Genomic DNA, 19,258 nt, shown 5'->3' with positions numbered 1-19,258 from the left:
TTATCCAGTCGCCCTTATCCAGAGCGACTTACAATCAGTAGTTACAGGGACAGTCCCTGGTGCAACTCAGGGTTAAGTGTCTTGCTCAGGGACACAAAGGTAGTAAGTGGGATTTGACCCTGAGTCTTCTTTGGTTCAAAGGCAAGTGTGTTACCCACTAGGCTACTACCACCCTGAAAAACAATCCGGTGATAGAGCGATGAAAGGTGAGCAGCGACAACCACAATGACAAGCAAGCAACAAACAACATAGCAGTTGGTCCTTTATACGGGACACCAACCCTGGTCTTGTCCACTTCCGGGTGGCCGTCCCCGGGGGCAGGCATGGGGGTGGCGTGGGATTCATAACATAAAACATTTAGAGAAGAGTTAAACCAATGTAATGTTTTTGACAGTGTTCTGTGAACATTTACCTATACTAATGTGGAATATAAGAAGTGCAATTCTGACACTCTAATGAATGTATTCAAATCAGACCGTTTCTGACATTCGTAGAATTTCTCTGCACTGTCAAAGGGGCAGTGATACAGGCTGGGAGATTAGGCGTATCTCAAGTTTTCTAAGCCTCTGATACTATGGACAAGGTCACTGTCTTGCAAGATGGAGGTGAAGAAGGAGAGGGTGAGAGGCAGAAGAAATGCATATTTTTAACCCTCTAATGGCCAAGGTCACTATTGTGAGATGGCAGGGAGTGGGGATGGGCGTTTTTTGTGCGAGAAATGTGTGATTAAAAAGCAACAGTTATGTGGCTTGTGGCAGCTATGGTTGCTTGCATTGATGCGTCATTTCACGAATCAGATGCCTCGATAAGAACACACACACATTGTACCCACACCTTTATCATACCCCACACTCTTTGCTCAGTGGATGGCAGGCGCATTGGCCATGCTAATGACTTTGCTTCTAAGCCATCAGACTGCATTAGTGTCGTGGGTGCAGGAGCCGTGATCCGAGAGGGACGGCGCTGATGGGTCTAACGTAGGATGATGGCATGTAGAAATCCCTGTTTATCTCTGGCCCTCCCTGTACTCAGCCCCCTGTCTTGGCCCCTGTAGAGACCACTCCACCATATCACTGCAGCCTGGCGGTGGCTGAAGACAGGAGATTATTTGCCTCATACCACATGGTGCTAGAGTCCATCGGTCTAAGACGTCTTGTGGAGCACATCACTGGATGGGTTGCAAATGCAACCTCTGAATCAAAGTGACCTCACAGTGAAAATGTGTCTGGTGAAAGGGCACAAGAAGATATAGAATTGCCAGCTCCCTCAGCAAAGCTGTTTACCAGAGTTGTTTACTTGCGCCGTGCATTTGTATTCCTAAAGAGCAGACTTTGGTGTTTACTTTCTTCTCTCCCCCTCTCGGTTTCTCCCTTGTTCTTCGATCTCTGAGACAGGCTTCAACCTTGAATCAATAGAGACTCCTTTCTCTCATTAAGCCTCTGCGGTGAAAGGTGCAGCAGAGGAGAGCACAGCCCTGTCCAGACTCTCAATGCAGCCTCTCCCAGTTAGAGAAAAGCGAGGGTGGGGAGTGAGAGACAAACAACCCCAATCCCCAGTCTCTGGACAATGTTGGTGTTTGAGACTCTAATATGCAGCGCTGCATGGGACCATACAGTAGAACGGAACAGAATTAAGCGAAGGGTTTCTTTGCCATTTCAGTGAGTGGGAGGAAAAAAAGACAGATTGTGGTTGACAAGTGACCTGGATACTCCCTCAGGGTTATCAGGGCAAGGAAAAAACTGAGAGTGAAGGAAGAGAGAGTGAAAGGTCACCAAGGAGCTACTCTGAGGATGATAAGCGAGACAAAATTTATTCAGCTTTGCTAACACTTCTTTTCAATGCTTCCTATTTTTTCCCCTTTCTTCCACCCCTCTGTCTATCTCTGTTTATCCCTCCATCAGTCTTCCCCCATCTCACACACATCATTTATCCTCACACTTCCTGCTTGGAGAAAAATATAGCACCTTTTCTACATAGATCAAAATGCTTTTTTGCAAAATGTAATATCTGAAAACTTTCTTTGTGTGTGTATGTGTGTGTATATTCATTTAAATACATTATTTATGTATCTAATAAAAAAATCCAAAACAAGAAACAACATAATAAACAAAACAAGAATTATAAACATAGTAAAATAGTATTTCCAAATTTTATGCTAATAATAAATCTAAAAGGATAGGTCTGTACAAGTTACTCTGCTACTCTGTCCGTTACAGATAATTTTTATTTACAATAACTACTGCTGTCAATGATAAGGCACGAACACTTGTGATTAATCTGGAAACTATACAACATTATTTTGATGGTAATGCAAATAAACTTATGTGCTGATCCCAATATTCACCCATTGCCCCAGTCCATATTCTTTCCCTGTGGTTGCTACTGCTGAAGAGTAAAGCAAAAGAAATATTTGAGTTTAATGGCAACAGAAAGGCATTTTGGGTTGACTGCTCAGCTGAGTAGGGTTCGTAGGTGCTTGGTCGGTTTTGCAATAAAGATGATAAAATAGTATAATAGTATCTTGAAAGTGAAGTGAAAGTGAAGTGATTGTAATTGTGAAGCACAGCACATGGTGACACAAAGAAATGGGTCCTCTGCATTTAACCATCACCCTTGGTGAGCAGTGGGCAGCCATGACAGTCGTGCGGGGATCAGTGTTTGGGGATGGTACTTTGCTCAGTGGCACCTCAGTTGGCACCTTGGTGGATTGGGATTCGAACCGGCAACCTTTTGATTACGGGTCCGCTTCCTTAACGGGCCATCACTACCCCCATTTTGTGCAATTGACCACAAAACTTTGCACAAACAAACAAAGCTTAAACAATTGTATATCTGGCAACACTGCTTGTTTTATGCATTTGCACATATTGGCTGTTGAGTGTATAGAATGAGGAAGTAGGCTGTGTGAGAGCTTTCAGTCATCACCATGAATTCCTTCATCAAATTTTGTCTTCTTGGTGTCAAGAAATAATGTCACATCTCCATTATATAGATATAGATAACTAGCAATTCTTTTGTTGTTCATATTGGATAATTTCTGTAAATGATGAGTAAAAACCTCATGTAAACAAGTGCCATGTTTCCTATATTTTTTAAAATAGGCCTCAAATGGTTCAAATCACAGTCGGGATTTCTTACATATGGTTTAGATTGGATGAAAATATAAATGGCTACGCTGTAGGGAACTCCCCCATAGGGATGCTCTTTCAGAGAACAGCACAGATGGGCCATCTACTTTGTTTGACCGAACTGGTTTTGTCTGTGCTTTTTTGTGTGTTCATGCTGTGTGTCCGTCTGAGCAGGACATGACCAAATGAAGCTGCTAGGTAGTTCTGAGTCCTGTTTGCTTTTTTATTTAAGTTTTGTTTCTGCCATAGTAAACTAGATAGGTATGTGAATAGCTGAAAAAAGTAATGTTTTGTTTTTTATCATCTCTTCCTGTTGGTTTTCTCTTCATTTCTGGAATTTTCTACTTTCTTCCCTGCCTACCTCTCTCCCTCCCTCTCTCTCAGTGTGTCCTCTGCAGTAAGAGCTGCTGTGAATTAATGCTGAGTAACCCTGTCCCCCCTCCCCCTCCCCACACAGCACTTCCCCAAAGATCATCTGATGCGCACAAGTCAAACAGCTGGATCTGCTGGACTCGCCACAATCTGATGCCTGTGTCCTTTGAGAATGATGTAAGCATTGTCAGGACAGAATGAGAGAGAGAGAGAGAGAGAGAGAGATTGTGTGTGTGTGTGTGTGTGCACGCTCTGATTTGTATAATCCACTGCAGTGTTGACTTGTGAAGTGCACTGATCCGTCTTACGCCCCTCCTCCCCTGTCCTCCAGTAAAAGAAGGTGCTTAGTAATGTCCAATGCCTCAGACCCTCTCTCACACAGGTGCAGCTATATGCTGTGCATGCACCTTTATTCCATGCCCATGCCTTACTGCCATAAAATTATGAAGGGGGCAGGGTGTGTGAACATAAAAAAGTTCTAAAATACATCTTATATTTCCTATAAATTGTTGTTTTTTGGTGAACACCTCCACTGCACTGACTGCACCACATTTTGAGATGTCACCACAATGTCAGAAATTTTTTACAGATTCTACAAAAATGGACCCCTTTTGCTGGTCCAGTCAGGACCAAAGGCTCATTGAGAACAGATCAAGCAGTGACATTTGCTTTTTGTTGGCTTTCCGAGATTTCTCATTATGTAGTAATAGAGTTATTGCGTAATCAGATGTACAATCAATGTGTGAGTGAGTGAATGAGTGTATGATGGTTTGTGTCAAGGCTGACACTACGATTAAGAAAATAATGGGTAATCTATTATTTGGTTATTTGAATATGGATTTACCAAATATAAGATTTACTGCAGTAGTTTTTGTTTTTGGGCAGATCCCCTCTCCGTCTCCCCCCAGCTAAACATCCAAAAAAGGGAAATTTTTTTGAGCCGGTTTTGCACTGGTGCACTGCTCTGGCCGAATTGCATCTTGGTCATGCAGCGTACAATGTACATGATGTACAATCACTGATTCACCCATCCTGACCAGGCCACGACACACAATAAGAATATCAATCCTGTTTACCCCATGACAGGAAACGACCAGGAAAATTTCTTGATCCCACAAGCACCACTGTCAGACTGACTGATGCATAGACTTTGGGACCCAGACACAAAGTAAAGCTGTGAGATGCATTCTATTTTCAAATATGCAACTCTTTTTTAGTTTTGTTAATATTGGCAATAGTTAGAACTGTTAGAGTTAAATCCTGGTTCCTGACAACTGCTAAACGATGACTCAGCATGAAACGAACCAGAGGGTCACCACAGCCACCACCACGTTAACTACAGCTTCAGGGATCTTCAAATGGACCAGTAACATCATAATGGACACGTAATGTAGACCATGACACTGTACTACATTCTGGACTTCTCCAACCCTACAACTGTAGGACTTTTTTTTTTCTTATTTACCAATCATCACAAACCCTGCACTGACACCATTTGCAGGCTCACTCTACCCTGGAAGGGGGTCTTAGGGTAGAGAATCCAGTTACTTGACAAGAACAGTTATACAGAGCACCCCCACTCTACCCCTTTCTCACAACCATTGTCATGTGCCTTTTTAAATTTCTGTCTCTCCCCTCATGTATGCCTGTCTAGAACCGGCCCTTGTTTGTATATGGGTGTGTGTTTTGTGGGGACGGAGCCAGATGGGGCACAAACACGTCCCTGATGGAGGAGGCGTTTATTTTACTGCCAGTCCTGACTGTCACACAATCTCACTCAGGGACATCACACTAACAGAACTAAACTGTTTTATTTGAATTTGAATCACTTGCACTTGTCATTGCCTTCACCTCAAGCATACACATTTTTGTTAATGTTGGCAGAGGAGCACTTCATTCATTAGCATCAATATATAGAGGTGCAATGTTCTATAATGTTGTTCCTTGTTCCCAGAAGGAGCAATTCAGTGCAATGCCTAAAATTAAATGTTAATTTCAATCATATTAAATGGTTGTCATTATCAGCTCGATATTATTTTTTATGAACTTCTTAAAGGCTGTAGAATTGGCTTTTCTAAATGAAGCTTTGAAAAGGACTGCTGATCAGTGTGGCATGATGGGACGCCCCATCAGTAAATTAAATCCCCTCCTTCTCCTTTTCATCGCTGTTGTCAGCCATTCCTACAAGTTCATAATGAGTCCCTTTAATATTCCCCTGAAAAAAATCATATAGCCTGCAGTCACATTCCGTGCTTCTCTTGGTCTGTCTTTCCCTCTCTTTCTCTGTCTGTCTCCGTCTCTAAGAGAGTTGCTACTGACTAATTAAAAGCTTTATATAAAGCTTTGGGGCCATTCTTCACCCCCTCTTCCTGCAATTCAATTAAACACTCTTCTTCCTTGGCCTGGACATGGTTCGAGGAAATCTTCTGAAGTTGCACCATGTTCATTTATCACGGGGGCAAGTGAAAAAGCGAGATGCAGAGTTGATTTTGTGGGCTGCCAGAGGAGGGTGGTTTATGTAACCCACCCACCCCCCCTCCTTCCTTGGCACACGCTTAGTCTTGGTGCCTTTGGAGAGCCAGTCGGGGGGGGGGTAACGGAGTTCAGGAGGCGATCAACGTTATGTGATGTTATGTAATGGTTTGTGAATGCAGCACAGCAGATGAGGAGTGACTAGAATCGGAATGAGAAGATGATGATTTCTTTCAAAATGCAGTCTCTCATCATTAGTGACTGTCATCCTTGTGGCCTCATTCATTTAAAAAATAAAGGACATTTTTAGCATCTCCGTATGATCTATAAATACTTTGGCTGGTACCATGGCTTTTGATATTTTTGGTGTTTTGGTTTTAATCAAAAAACAACTTTGCAGTAACATAGCAATATGTACTGAGAGTCACCAGAAATGCTTTCAGTTATTTCCTGCGTGGGAATATGCTACCATGTCAAAACAGCGGGTTGCTTCAGCACTTGGAAGATATCATAACATGAGAGTAGTGCATAAAATGTATGTGTATTGATGTACACCGTAGTGCTGCAGTCTTTAAAACACAGATACCTGAATATGCTTTTATTTTGTCCTTTTTTTTTTTAACCCTGCTGTTCTGCTACAAAAATCTTTGTGCCTCACTTGCAGAGGGCCCGTCCCTCTCTATGCTAACTGGGGTCTGGAAGAGGGGTTTCCATAGCAACAGGTTTCCATGGAAACTGGGTTACAGAGCACATGCTTTAGGCGGGCTATGAGTCATCTTCACCTTACAAAAAAGTGTTTTCAGAGATGCATAAAGGGTGGGGCGGAAGATAATTGTATTTGTTTAGTCTGGCTGTTAAAAAGACAATTGAGGCATTGGGGCAGATATCCTGTTTACTGGCAATCAGTGGCCTTTTTTTACCCAAATGGTCAGAAATGCCTTCATTCTAACACCTTCTAGATTTTATGTATTGCTTTAAGAATACATTTTGAGATGTCAGTGGGCTGATGTTCATGTGAACAGATCCAAACCTGCCTGGGGTTAGTTTCTGTTGTTCAATATAAGCTGAACATTTCAGTGTCCTTCAATGTCTTTCTGACAAATTAAATTAACTCCTGTGTTCATTAAAGTGTTTATGCGTGTTTTCATGTACATAGAAGACATTGGGGCTCAGAAAGACAACTTTTTTTAAATGATTTCTGCAAATCTGTGTTAATTTTTTGGGACCAGACTGCTGCCTCCAATTGTTAATTATAAAAAATAAACCGCAAAGGGCATTTTGAATTTCCCTGAAAATGGTAACACCCTCCAGTATTTAAGGTGCCATCACAATACTACTGTATGGCAGAGAAATTGAGATCTGTAGAGAAAATTCAGAAAGAGATAGAAACAGAGAAAAGAGGGGCCATATTATCATTCATAAAGTTTCAAAGTCCTGTTGTTTCTGGGATAGATATTATGGCCAATCAGAATCAGACACTATTAAAGTAACAACCTGGGTCAATGGAAAACAAATGGAAATTTAAGATTGAATTTAATTAGGACCAAGACAAAATACATGTTCATTATTTGTGCCATTTAAATAAGCCAATATGTAAAAAAAAATGTATCAACATGTTACTGAAAAACACTTGTAGGTAGACATTACTGCATACTGATTGTGTAGACTCACAGTGAAGAACATCATCAGAGATGAGACACACCCTGCATGAACATTCTTCACACTGCTGCCGTCTGGCTAGCACTATAAGCACTGTGTTCACACACACATACTGGTTCAGGAACAGTTTCTACCATCAAACTGCTGAATTCCCAGCACACACTCGACTCCTAATTAACATGAGGACTCACTGGACTTCGGCACAGGCACAAGCTCACATATCCATGCTGCTACCCTGGACTTGTGTATATACACACACACACACACACACACACACACACACACGCATCCACTCTGTCCTTATTGTTATTTAATGCACTGTCCTACCCCATTCTGTGTGTCGTTGGAGTGCAATAACTGTTTAAGTACAATAACTAGTTTTAAAGGCATCTATATATCTATGTTATTAATCCACCTTATTAAGCAGAGGCAGTAATTCTTTCTGCAAATCACATTTTGTATGATGATTATTGTGCTTAGCCACAAAATACTTTGCTGCAGAATCCTTAATGCCGTTCAGGCTGAGAACTGTTCATATGCAACATACTGTGACTGCGCAGAATGAAATGTTCTCACATTGCAGAGTAAACATGTTGCCTAGCTTTCACTGACCTTACACACAATCTGTGACGCTTATATATTTATTTTTTGCACGTGTTAGGCTAAATTGCACCCAAAATAGCGTTTTAAACATGGCTGAATATCATGAGTGTTTAATACATTTGGATGATTGAATGCACATAGGATTGACAATGACATTTAAGGATAATAAAGCATTTTATTATTACAGGTGCATTGTATCTATATTTAATGAAAATTAAATAAGTATTTTAAATCCTTATAAGGACCTTTTTGGTAGTAGGTGTTTATCTAAAGCTTTGAATGCTTTTCAGGGTCCTACAAAATTGTGTAGGCTACTTTGACAAACATTAGGTCAGCTGGAGTCACTGTGTTAATCCACTGAGCTAGTCCGAGCGGATCACTGAAAATAAGCATGCAATTCTAACTGATTACACAATGTTTATTTGAAACTGGGCCTTTAGAAAACTGCAGTGCATATTGTATTCTCTCCTTTTAGAATCACATCATCACAATGCCAGTGCTGTGCATGCAATTCACAGCACCAGTGTTTTGTGTTAAATGAAGCCCAGTTCATGTATTTTCCAGAACACCAACATGTCAGTGAAGCCATTATCATTTTGGAACAAGTAGAGCAAAGGTGCATGTCATTGTAAAGTTTACCCTAGTTTTTAAATTGGTTTGTTTTACTCACCCAGTCTGTCCTAAACCATTATCAACTTAAATTGGCAAACTACATTAAGAAAGGCTCAGGAGAATTCTTTCAATGTGATATAATCTATTTCTGGGTTACATAATTATGTATACAGATAAGGGCATATGTTGCCTTTAGCTGTATGTAATATAAGTCCATTACAACTCAGGCATGATATAAATGCCACCCAGTTTTGCCAGAGCAGATCATCACCCAAGTAGCTGTTAATGGGTTGCCTGTTATGCTGTAACGACAGAATGTGTGCTGCACGTCACCCGCGTGCGTGTCGCATGCTTTGACCATTAATGTTCCTCCCCCACCATCTCCAGCTAGCTGTGATTGACACACTTCTTAATCACAAGTTACTTGACTCCCAGGTCAAATCCAAGGACTCCAGGAAGGTAGTGGGTTAGCGTGACATGGATCCCCTCCCTTGGAAACACCATCACCTTGGAAAATACCTTCCATAGGTTGTCACAGAAGGGGAGATCCTCTCCCTCGCCAAGCAAAAAGAAATTACCAGAAAGAGACAAAAACATTAGGAAGGGTGCAGCTTCAAAGTTTCACACGGTCCTGTTACTTAAAATGACCTTGTTAATCTGTTAAAGGCAGGCCTGAAATAGTTAATCACAAGGGATTAAGTCAGCGAGCAGCAGTTCAGAGTGCACAGGCATCATTTAATTGGGACTTTCCTGTGCAGGCAAGTGAACAGTTTGGCCATAATCTGTTTATTTGGCTGGTCACCTAGGCTATATTTACATTGCATCTGTGAGAGGAACCCCACTTCCCAGAACGAGTCACCCCAAGACCTGCTGCTGGCTTCTGATAATCTGAGCTCCTTCGCAGGAACTGCATGTCATGTAGGCAATGCTGCTGGAAAAGCTGTGTTGTGTAAACAAGAATTGGCCATGCATGTCGACGAACATGTTGAGAACTTGGCTGCTTGAGGTTTCCTTATATGGAGAGACACAGGGCTCAGATAGCTGTGGCTTGCTTTTTGTGTGACAGCCCACATCACCTTGAGAAATGAAAGCAATGCATAATATAACCATAAATAAAATGAATATTCTGATACGGGGACACAGCAGTTTCATTTAACTGGGAAAATGTGACACTGGAGACTGTGCAAATCACCCTCATTTGCGCTCTCTCATTCGATAGTGGTGGAAAATGCTTTCTCAGGTTAAAACTATTCCATTTAGTGATAATTTCCTGTGAAATGTCAGCAGAACACTAATCTGTATATTCATGCTTTTGTGTTTTACTCCTTACCGTTATTGTAGAGGTCAGTTACATACATCCCAAATGCACATCAATATTTTCCACTGATTTCTTCATTCTAGGATTAGGGAAGTGTCTCTGAGGTGTTGGCATGCTGAAGGAACGAAGGTGGCCCTCCATAACCACCGGGAACATGTTTGATTGCCTTTTTTATGTAGTTATCACTCTGCCCAGTGAGCCTCGCAGTGCCAGTCATTTTTAATTTGCATGGGGTTGTCCAATAATCTGTCCTTTGAGATGTAACTGTCCTAGTAAGCACTAGGTTTTGAAGTGCTCTTTGGCAACCTGCCACCATTAGCCGGGGAATCTGTCTGCATGCCAGCAGAGTCGGGGTGAGACAGAAGACAGTAAATAATTGAGCTACAGGGTGATTCTGGCTTAGTTTATGGTCACATTTTGTGATAGCTTTGTTGCCTCACAGAACACTTCCATGGAAAGTCAATCTAAAGATCCATAATGAAGCTTTAATATGACTGTTTATCCAGATACAGTGCAGTATGTTACAAATGACAAGCAGTGGCCTGTGTAACATCATCTTCATATCTCTAATACAACCATGGTTTCGCTGTGGTATTCATGATTTATTTGGTGATGGCTTCAAGTTAAATTTTTTGTGAGGATGACTAGGTTCTAATCACATTCTTACCACTGTTGTGTCCCTCAGCAAAACACTGAACCCCTGTTGTGGGGAGTAGTAATGCGTATAAGTCTCTGAGGATAAGAGAAAGGTAACTAAATGTTTTATAACTTGTATTTTATCATCAGTGGAATTTTTGAATTTATTTTATAGACCTACACAGATCAGTCATTAGATTATGACAGGAATGACAATCAGTGATCCAGTGACAGGGTCCTAGGTGGCCATGGCTCATAGATGCAAATGGGGAGTGCAGGCTGGTCCTTGTTGTCTGATCCAATAGAAGAGCCACTGTAAATCTAAGATTTATTAGAATTGTAGTTTAAAAGGCATATATCACAACTATGTTGTTGCGTTAAAAAACTGACCCTTAATATCTTTATCCATTCATAAAGCAAATTACTCACTAGTTCCTGTGCAGAGTTACCCCCAGAAAGGCCGTCCCTGAGGGCTGTAACTGGACACCCCTGCATGGACATGATGAATGCTTTCATACCGCTGTCCTGGATTCAGATTACTCTCTGTCCCACCGGCCTCATATGATACTGCTGTTCCTCTCCACATTCAGTGTAATTAAATTTTCCTCTTTATAAAAGAGGTCATGCTCATGGTCACTCTTTGAAAAACCTAAATGTTTCCCTTGGGCTCTCCCAAATTGTTTTCAAAGGCAGCCTTAGGACCGCCAATGCTGAACTTTGCATTACAAAGGTTGAAGTTGTCTGACCAGGACAAACAAAAATAGAAGGCCCATGTATTTTCAGAAGCTCCTTTGCTTGGTGGTGAGGGCAGGTCATTCACTTTTTGTTTGATTCTGACTGTTTTCTACTGCCCTTGTACACATTTGGCTAGGGCACTCTGAGCAAACAAAAGTCTGTGCCTTCTGTTCCTTCTGGTGGAGCTCCTGGTTAAACTGAGCATCCTGTCTACGTGTTGCTGGGAGGCAAGATGGGATGAATGCGTAGCCATGGCAGCAGCAGTCCCATGGGCAGCCTGGAGAATTTCAGACACACTGGCCCACTTCCCCACTGCCTTCAGCTTCTGCTGTGCAGCCAGAGCCCAGCCAGAGACACGGGAATGCAGATGTCACACATTCACACACTCAATAATACAATCACACACCACTGACATTCTGTAGGCCCGTGTGTACTTCCACTCAATACACAGTGTCGACCACCAACAAAAAAATCCCTCACAGGTACCACCACATATAATATCCTTTCGAATCGGGATAGTTGACAAGAGCCGATCTACTCTGCGTTTATGGTTCAGACACTCCCTTGTGAATGCAATCCAACAAACACGTCACCTTATCTTTTAAGGGATCTGCTGTAATGTCACCTGCTAGCTCAGCGTGTGCCCACTTCTCACTTTACAGTTTGAGCATGACGCCATGCTTACAGTGTCAGGAAGGTACTGACTGCTGCATACGCATCTTTATTTAGTAGCTTCCAAAGACTTTGGTATCACTTGACTCATTGTTTACTGAACCAAACATTTACACTAATTATTATTATTATGACCACACACCTAATATTGAGTAGGTCATCATTTTGCATGAAAAGAGCCTAGACTGATGTGTTTGAGGAATTTCTGCTGCCTGCTGGATCATTAAATGGAATAAAATTAGCATCATCTTTGATGCTTATTTAATTCTGTACACTCACACAAGTATGTAAAGGTCTTGGACAGTGTGGTGGAGCAGTGGGTGTCAGTATATGAAAACAACCCTGAAAGAACCTCAGTGAACAGAAGAGAAAATGAAATAGAACAACAGTGAAACAGTTTAGGAAAAACAGCCACATTTGAGATCAGGTGGGCTGACTGTTGTCCCCCTCATTCCATTTTCAGACAATCACATTGCATCTAGTTTGTTTTCATGCAGAAATGCACTTGAAATATTTTTTTTATTGTTTGTCAAGCTTCAACCAGGATTTGGTTAAGTTCTATAGCAGTTAAAAAAAAAACTTGTCTCCATGGAAACTCTCAATATGAGAAAGACTTGACACATGGTAGAAGTTTGTCTGCAAAGTCATTCGAGAAGCTCACAAAGACATCCAATCACTGTTAGGTGTTTTTTGTTCCTCTGTTGGCATCAAGACCCCCCGTATTTCTTCATCCCTTCATTTCTGCTAGTCCTCCCCCACTTTAGCTACTTTCACAGCTGTGAAAATGCCAAGGTTCCTGTCAACTGGCCAGTACCAAATGCTGTGTGGCCAATAAATATAATCCAAGCACAAAAAAGCTTATGTTTTAGGAACTGAATGGACTCTTGTGCTTTTGATTCCACTCAAAACGGAATAAATGGTTGTCGTTGTGTTAGTACAGTATGATAATTGAGCCTACTGTCACCGCAGAGCTAATTACATCATGCTCATTATTGGCTGAATGAGTCAGAGCTAGAGAGGCCATACAATTATAGTTTCTCGTTTAAATGCAGCATTCATATATCATCACGTCTTCCAGGGTTATGAACCTGGTTGAAATATAGGCCAACACACTCACAGAACTCTTCTCACCATACTTACTTTGAAGTTCTCTGTGACACACACACTTGTTTTTTTCTCAGTTTGCAGCCTTGTGTTTGTGTGTCTTTGATGCATTATTCATGTTTGTATGGTTGTATGCTCCCTGATCCCACTAATCTCCAGCCCCAGTACCCTTCCCTGCTCACCTCCAGCCTCTGCAGTGACCCATTGAGGAGCTCCTATCAGCACAAGAAAGGCTTAACTGCCCATTCAGTCTGCTGCTGAGCTCAGAAAGATGGGAGCTCGGGGGGACTGGAAAATGGACATCTTCAAGGAATTGACCTGGATTTGTAGCAGTGGTGTGTCCAGTCCTGTTTGATTGTTTTGGTTTCTTAGTAGCGAGCTTAACTTGAAGGCCTATTTTGTAGGGAATAGGTCATGTATCTGTCCAGGTTCCACACTAGTAGAACATATCACTTTCCTTCACAATATTTTTTGCATTGCATTCAGTGGGTGAAGTAGATCTGGATTTTAAAAAATAGAACTTTCTTTCAAAGATAGAAAGCACAAATCATACAAAGGAAAAGAAGAGCATGTGTAGGAGTGAGGGAGGAAGAAAGGAATAAGAAAAAAATGCCCCAAATAAAGCTTGAAGCAGCCTTCAGGCTCTCACTCTGTTCCCTGGACCCCAACAGTAGACATGGCAGTACATGCAGACATGTTTGCTTCTCTCTCTGTCAGCCTGTCTGTCATAGGTGTGTGTTGTTGTGTTAAATCGAACACACACTCCAGTGCACAGAGGAAAATCTGTCACCTCTTCGCACTGTCCTCTGTTCCTATCATAGCTGGCTTCGTCTATTTTAGACCATGTTATTCATGGATATTTTGAAGAAGCATTGGGTATGAAAAATTGGACGCAAGAAAATGAAGAATTGTGTTGCACATCATCTTCATGTGAGCCATATCAGGATGCATTAGCTCATTCAGGATAAACGCAACATATATTTGGCATTGCCCACGCACGACCAATTGAACCATTTTGTACCATTTTGTTTGCCAGTAGGACCACAATGAAAACAATTCACAGTACATATATATAATTATATATGTACTAAATTTCAGTGTTAATTCCATTCTTAGATTAATGTATCTTTGCAACAGCAACACACAGGCTACACATCTCAATATATTTGGGGCAGGGGCATGTTTATCATGGTGTAGCACCTTGTCTTTTTTTCCAAAACAGTTTGAAGGCATTCAGTCATTCTGACTGATATAGGTTTCCAGCAACTGAAGACTTTATGGTTTTTTGTTTAATGATACACCAAATGTTCTATATAATTGAAGGGTCTGGACTGCAGTCAGGTCAATCCGACACCAGGACACTTCTCCAACCAAACCAACCTGGTGACATAGCTGCAGTATGTGTTTGTGCATTGTCCTGCTGAAATACACAAGGTCTTCCCTGAAATTGACAACACCTGGAGGGGAGCACATACCCATTTTGAAACAGTCCATTTCAAATTAGTCTTGGCCCACAGGACACAAGGCCACTTTTGGACCATGTACAAATATGGCTTAGTTTAAGATGGCATCTGCAGATGTCACGGGGGATTGTGTTTACCGACACTGGTTTCAGGTAAAATTCCTAGGCCCATTTAGTAATGTCATTGACTCAGTCATGCCGATAAGTGATGCACTTTTGTCTGAGGGCCACAAAAAAAAAGATAGTTGGCCTTGTCCCTGATATCTTCAGTTTCACTGAATGTTTTGATGATGTTATGGTCTGTAGATGATCACTTATTCAACATTGTTGATGTTGAAAAACATTTTTTTGGCTAATGAACAATTCTTTAAAGACATCCATTTAATAGTTAATCATGTTACAGCTCTGATAGCAATTTACTTAATTAGTTGCTAGATTTTTTCCTAGCTGAATAATATTAAACTTTATTGATTTTTTGTCGTTAGTTACTCCCACGCAAATTTTTGGGGGACCTGTAGCAAGATTCAAATTTGAAGTGAGCTCATTTAGTGGATAAAGTTGTACCCAGTTGTTATGTTGAACATTTGTTATGTTACCTGTGTTCTGTTATGAATATAATATTGGCTCATGAGATCTGAAAGTTCTCATAACTTCCCAGTTATTCAAAAGGCAGTGTCAGCATTTTAAGTTTGGTTTCCAAACTTTTTTGGAATGTATACATCTGGAAATGCACTTGTTCAAACATACTGAATTTCTCACTTAAAATTTGAATCTTGCTGTAGCAAGTGATTTGTGATAGTTCTAGGTCAGGGGTCTGCAACCCATAGCTCTTCCATCCTTGTGCTCACCGTGGCTTTGAAAAATAAATAATAACTTAAGTGTATTATATTTTGTGTTTTTTTTTTTTACTGTAGTAAAAAAAAAATTGAAGAATATTGTAATCTTGTTACATTAAAATGCAACGTGTTTAAGTTTTTGAACCTCCAAATATCCGTCACACATATATATGTGGCCACCCTTACCAAATCTGTTAATCAATTTGTTCAATTAGAGCAGCGTTTCAAAATCTGATGCCTCTTGGGGTGAGTAAACACTTGTTTGTAATATTTAATGAGTTGCATATGTTGACTTTAAGTTGATAAGTAAGTTGTGTAGAGTTAGCATAGTGCCGCTAAGTTAGGGTGACCAGATCTACTCTTTTCATTTAACATGTCCGGCCAGGTTTTTAGACTTGTCTGGGTGATTTAACTTTCGTCACATCATCGGATTCTACATCCATATTCGTGCTAGTAAAAAACATGGCATTCTGCCAGTGTTCACCTCCCCCAACCCATCCGCACACGTGCAATCATTGCGAACCCCGTGAAACTTTGTGAATTTTGTGAGCAACATATGAGGACAGGGTACTATGTCAGTGTGTGCTACTGGGGATTTGAACCGTTGTAAAACAGATTCTCACTTGTACCTATGTGCTGCATGACTTGCATACCCTCTACATCAGAAGTTAATGTAGAAATGGTCATAATTCCGAAGGTTTTTAGAGCCATGGCCCCATGAATGCCCTGCTAAGAGGAAAATAGCTTATATGAAGTGCTTCTATTTGCTTTCAGTCAAATCACTGATTCACGGCCGAGGTGAAACCTAACCATTAAATTAAAGACCACGTAAAGTGTCTTTTTCTCTCGCTCTCTCTTTCTTTCTCTCTATATCTCTTCCTCTCATTCCAAGCCAGTTCTCTTTCTGCTTCATTGACATATTTACTCAGGACTTGTTGGGCAAGTGACATCATTAGTCAGGATTTGAGTATGAAACCATGCCTCATCTCACCCCAAGTCAACCATCCATCCATGCATACACAAGTCTGGAGATATGGAGTGTGATGGAGTGGCTGTGCGTGTGTGTGTCAAACCTCAGGGTCCCCCATAGGTATTTGTATGAAACGTTATTGTTTTGTAGATAATAAAGCATTCATGATTTGAGTGTGGCAGCGTGTATTATTCGGCTGAAATAGGGCACAGCCATCAGGGAATACTTTTTACTTTGAAGGGGAGTAGTTGATCAATATCAATACTTAGGTAGGTAGTATGTGTAAAAGTCCCTTCCACATTAATGAGGGACTTTCTCAGCACTACAGACTGCATACATGCTATCACCCAGCAATATGGCCCTTGTCAAAAACACCTTACATTTGCCCATTTTTTCCCGCCCACTGCTAGGTGCACCCGTATTAAGATAAAGTTATTAATGTTTAGACAATTTAGACATTTTTTGCAAGAAACTAGCTATGGAACAATGGTCATGGTCACGTTTAGGTGGGATTGAGTGTCTTGAGCCTAACATAATAATGTGGTGGGGAAGCAAATTTGTGTTTGTACTTGTATGTTTTGTTTCTAATTGTGAACTAATTGTGATCGAGCCTTCCTTAGTTGATCTAGATATCAGCGAAATCTCCACCCCTTCATGTACTTCCACTTTCTGTGGGACACGTTAAGAATTGAGTAGAAATAGCACTTTTCCAGAGCCTTGTTTTCATCGAGGGAACCTCCCACCGCATGGAGCCTCAGCTGTTTGGCAATGAGGTAATTTACCCAGAACGATGTAATTAGTCAAGAGGAGCAATTACCTCAGACTGAGGCCAATTATACCCCGCATGAAGCCAAAGACAAGACCACGGGTAATTGTATCCGGCGTAAGGAGAACTTTCCAGCTCCAGACAGAATCCGACGTTTGCCTTTTCGGATTGCATTGCATGTTGGCATGTGGCGTTGTGTCCTTTCTCCAAATGAGTTTTAACGCAGCCGAGGAGGCGACCAGGCTCGACCTGCCTCAAGAAACTTTTAAACCAAGGTGGTGGACTTCAGGTGCGAGCTGAAGCTTTTCTTTTCTGGCTTCCGTGCTTTGCTCTTTCCTCTCTTTCTATTTTTCACTCTTTTTCGCAGTTCCTCACGTTGCCTCCCTGGGATGTGAATAATTGATGTCTTTCCTTTTGCGCGTGCCGCGATGAATCATGTGACACGTTGGCATGTGACTTTTTTTTTTTTTTCTTTTCCCCCACACACATCTGATGTGGCAAAGAATTACTTTACACCACTGGATAGCCTTCCTCACTCTGCACTCTGTCATGATCTCCTACTGTAAGGTGTCAAACTAACTTGAACAGCGGAGATGTTTGTTACATTTTACAAAAATGTGAAGCCACATCCGTTGTTAATACGTTTCACACAGAAAAAGGATTTATTTGAACTGCTGGGGTACGTTACTCTTCCATAATGCTGTAGAAGTGTAAAGCAGCTGTCAGTAGTTTTGATTGAAGTAGGATGGAGTGAAATGTCACCTTCATCACACATCTCTATAAAGTCTGTTTTTCTCCCTCCTCTTGCTTCCTCTTCCTAGATCAGCCGTGTCCTGAGACCAGGGGGGCGGTTCATCTCACTGACGTTCGCCCAGCCGCACTTCAGGAAGCGTCTGTACGCACGGACTGAGTATGGCTGGTCCGTCAGGCATCACACCTACGGAGATGGCTTCCACTACTTCCTGTATGTTCTCACCAAAGGGGAAGAGCTTAGCGCAGAAGATGCGGCTTTGGAGAGGAGGTTGAAGGTGGAGGCTGAAACCTCATCCACTGATGTCACATTTCAAGAAGATGATCCTGAGGACTTCCTTACCAATATAGCCTTATAGGAACAACCTGATAAAGAGCTGAACATGTTCTGGGGCCATCTTGCAAACAAAAACACTTTCTACACATTTTCTACACATTTACATCTTTTTTTTATTACCAGTACTGTTACCAGCCTCATCTCAATAAACAAAAATGGGTTTAATAGGTTTAACCCAGTGCCAAGTCAGAGGTTCAGTGCTCCCTGTATCATTTTTAAACTTTGTGACTTTCATCTGGGCCAAAGAAAGTAAATAAATATAATTTTCCACTGACTGTCAGAATGTCTGTTCAGTGCAAACTTCAACACCATCCGGGAATCACACCAACTGTGCACAGAACAAATAAACTTATCCACACTTTCAAATGCCATCTCTCTGTAGTCGGTGTGATGGCACACTCTAATATCACAAGGCCTACATGCCTCTGTCATCTGTTGTGTTGATGCAAATCAAATGAATCTTCTGCGCTCTGCCTGTCAGATGTCTGCGGATCTGACGACGCAGCAAGGAAACATCAAGCAAGGACCTATGCAGCTGCAGCTTAAATATAGATCGGCCATAGAGTGTCAAACAGTTCATTAATACACCTGAAATCATTTATTTTTAATTCAACACTGAAATGTAATTACGGTCTATTTTTAAAGAGGGTGTCTGAATCCTGAGTCTATAGTTCCGTGCTGCTAATGCTCCATGGTGGATGTTTTATCGTGCATTTTGCAAATAAAGCATTGCATATAGCAAGGTGTGCTGATGTAAGTGAATTAGCGCAGCATTGGTGCGCAGTGTTTTTTTTTTTTTTTTTTCTTGCTGTGCAGTGAGTTTACT

General features: G+C 41.3%; 1 protein-coding gene across 1 annotated transcript in view; it reads left to right on the top strand.

The window, feature by feature from the left end:
* The window catches only part of ece2a (endothelin converting enzyme 2a), an 81,701-nt gene extending 62,989 nt beyond the window's left edge, over positions 1-18,712 (top strand). Inside the window, exon 4 of the mRNA XM_028975281.1 lies at positions 18,167-18,712. Coding sequence (XP_028831114.1) covers positions 18,167-18,454 — 288 coding nt within the window. The 3' untranslated portion in view covers positions 18,455-18,712. The remainder of the gene's footprint in view (positions 1-18,166) is intronic.
* Positions 18,713-19,258: the final 546 nt, after the last annotated feature.

Source organism: Denticeps clupeoides, chromosome 4 (assembly GCF_900700375.1).
Source record: "Denticeps clupeoides chromosome 4, fDenClu1.1, whole genome shotgun sequence".
Lineage (NCBI taxonomy): Eukaryota > Metazoa > Chordata > Actinopteri > Clupeiformes > Denticipitidae > Denticeps > Denticeps clupeoides.
This window is presented reverse-complemented; position numbering and strand designations above follow the sequence as displayed.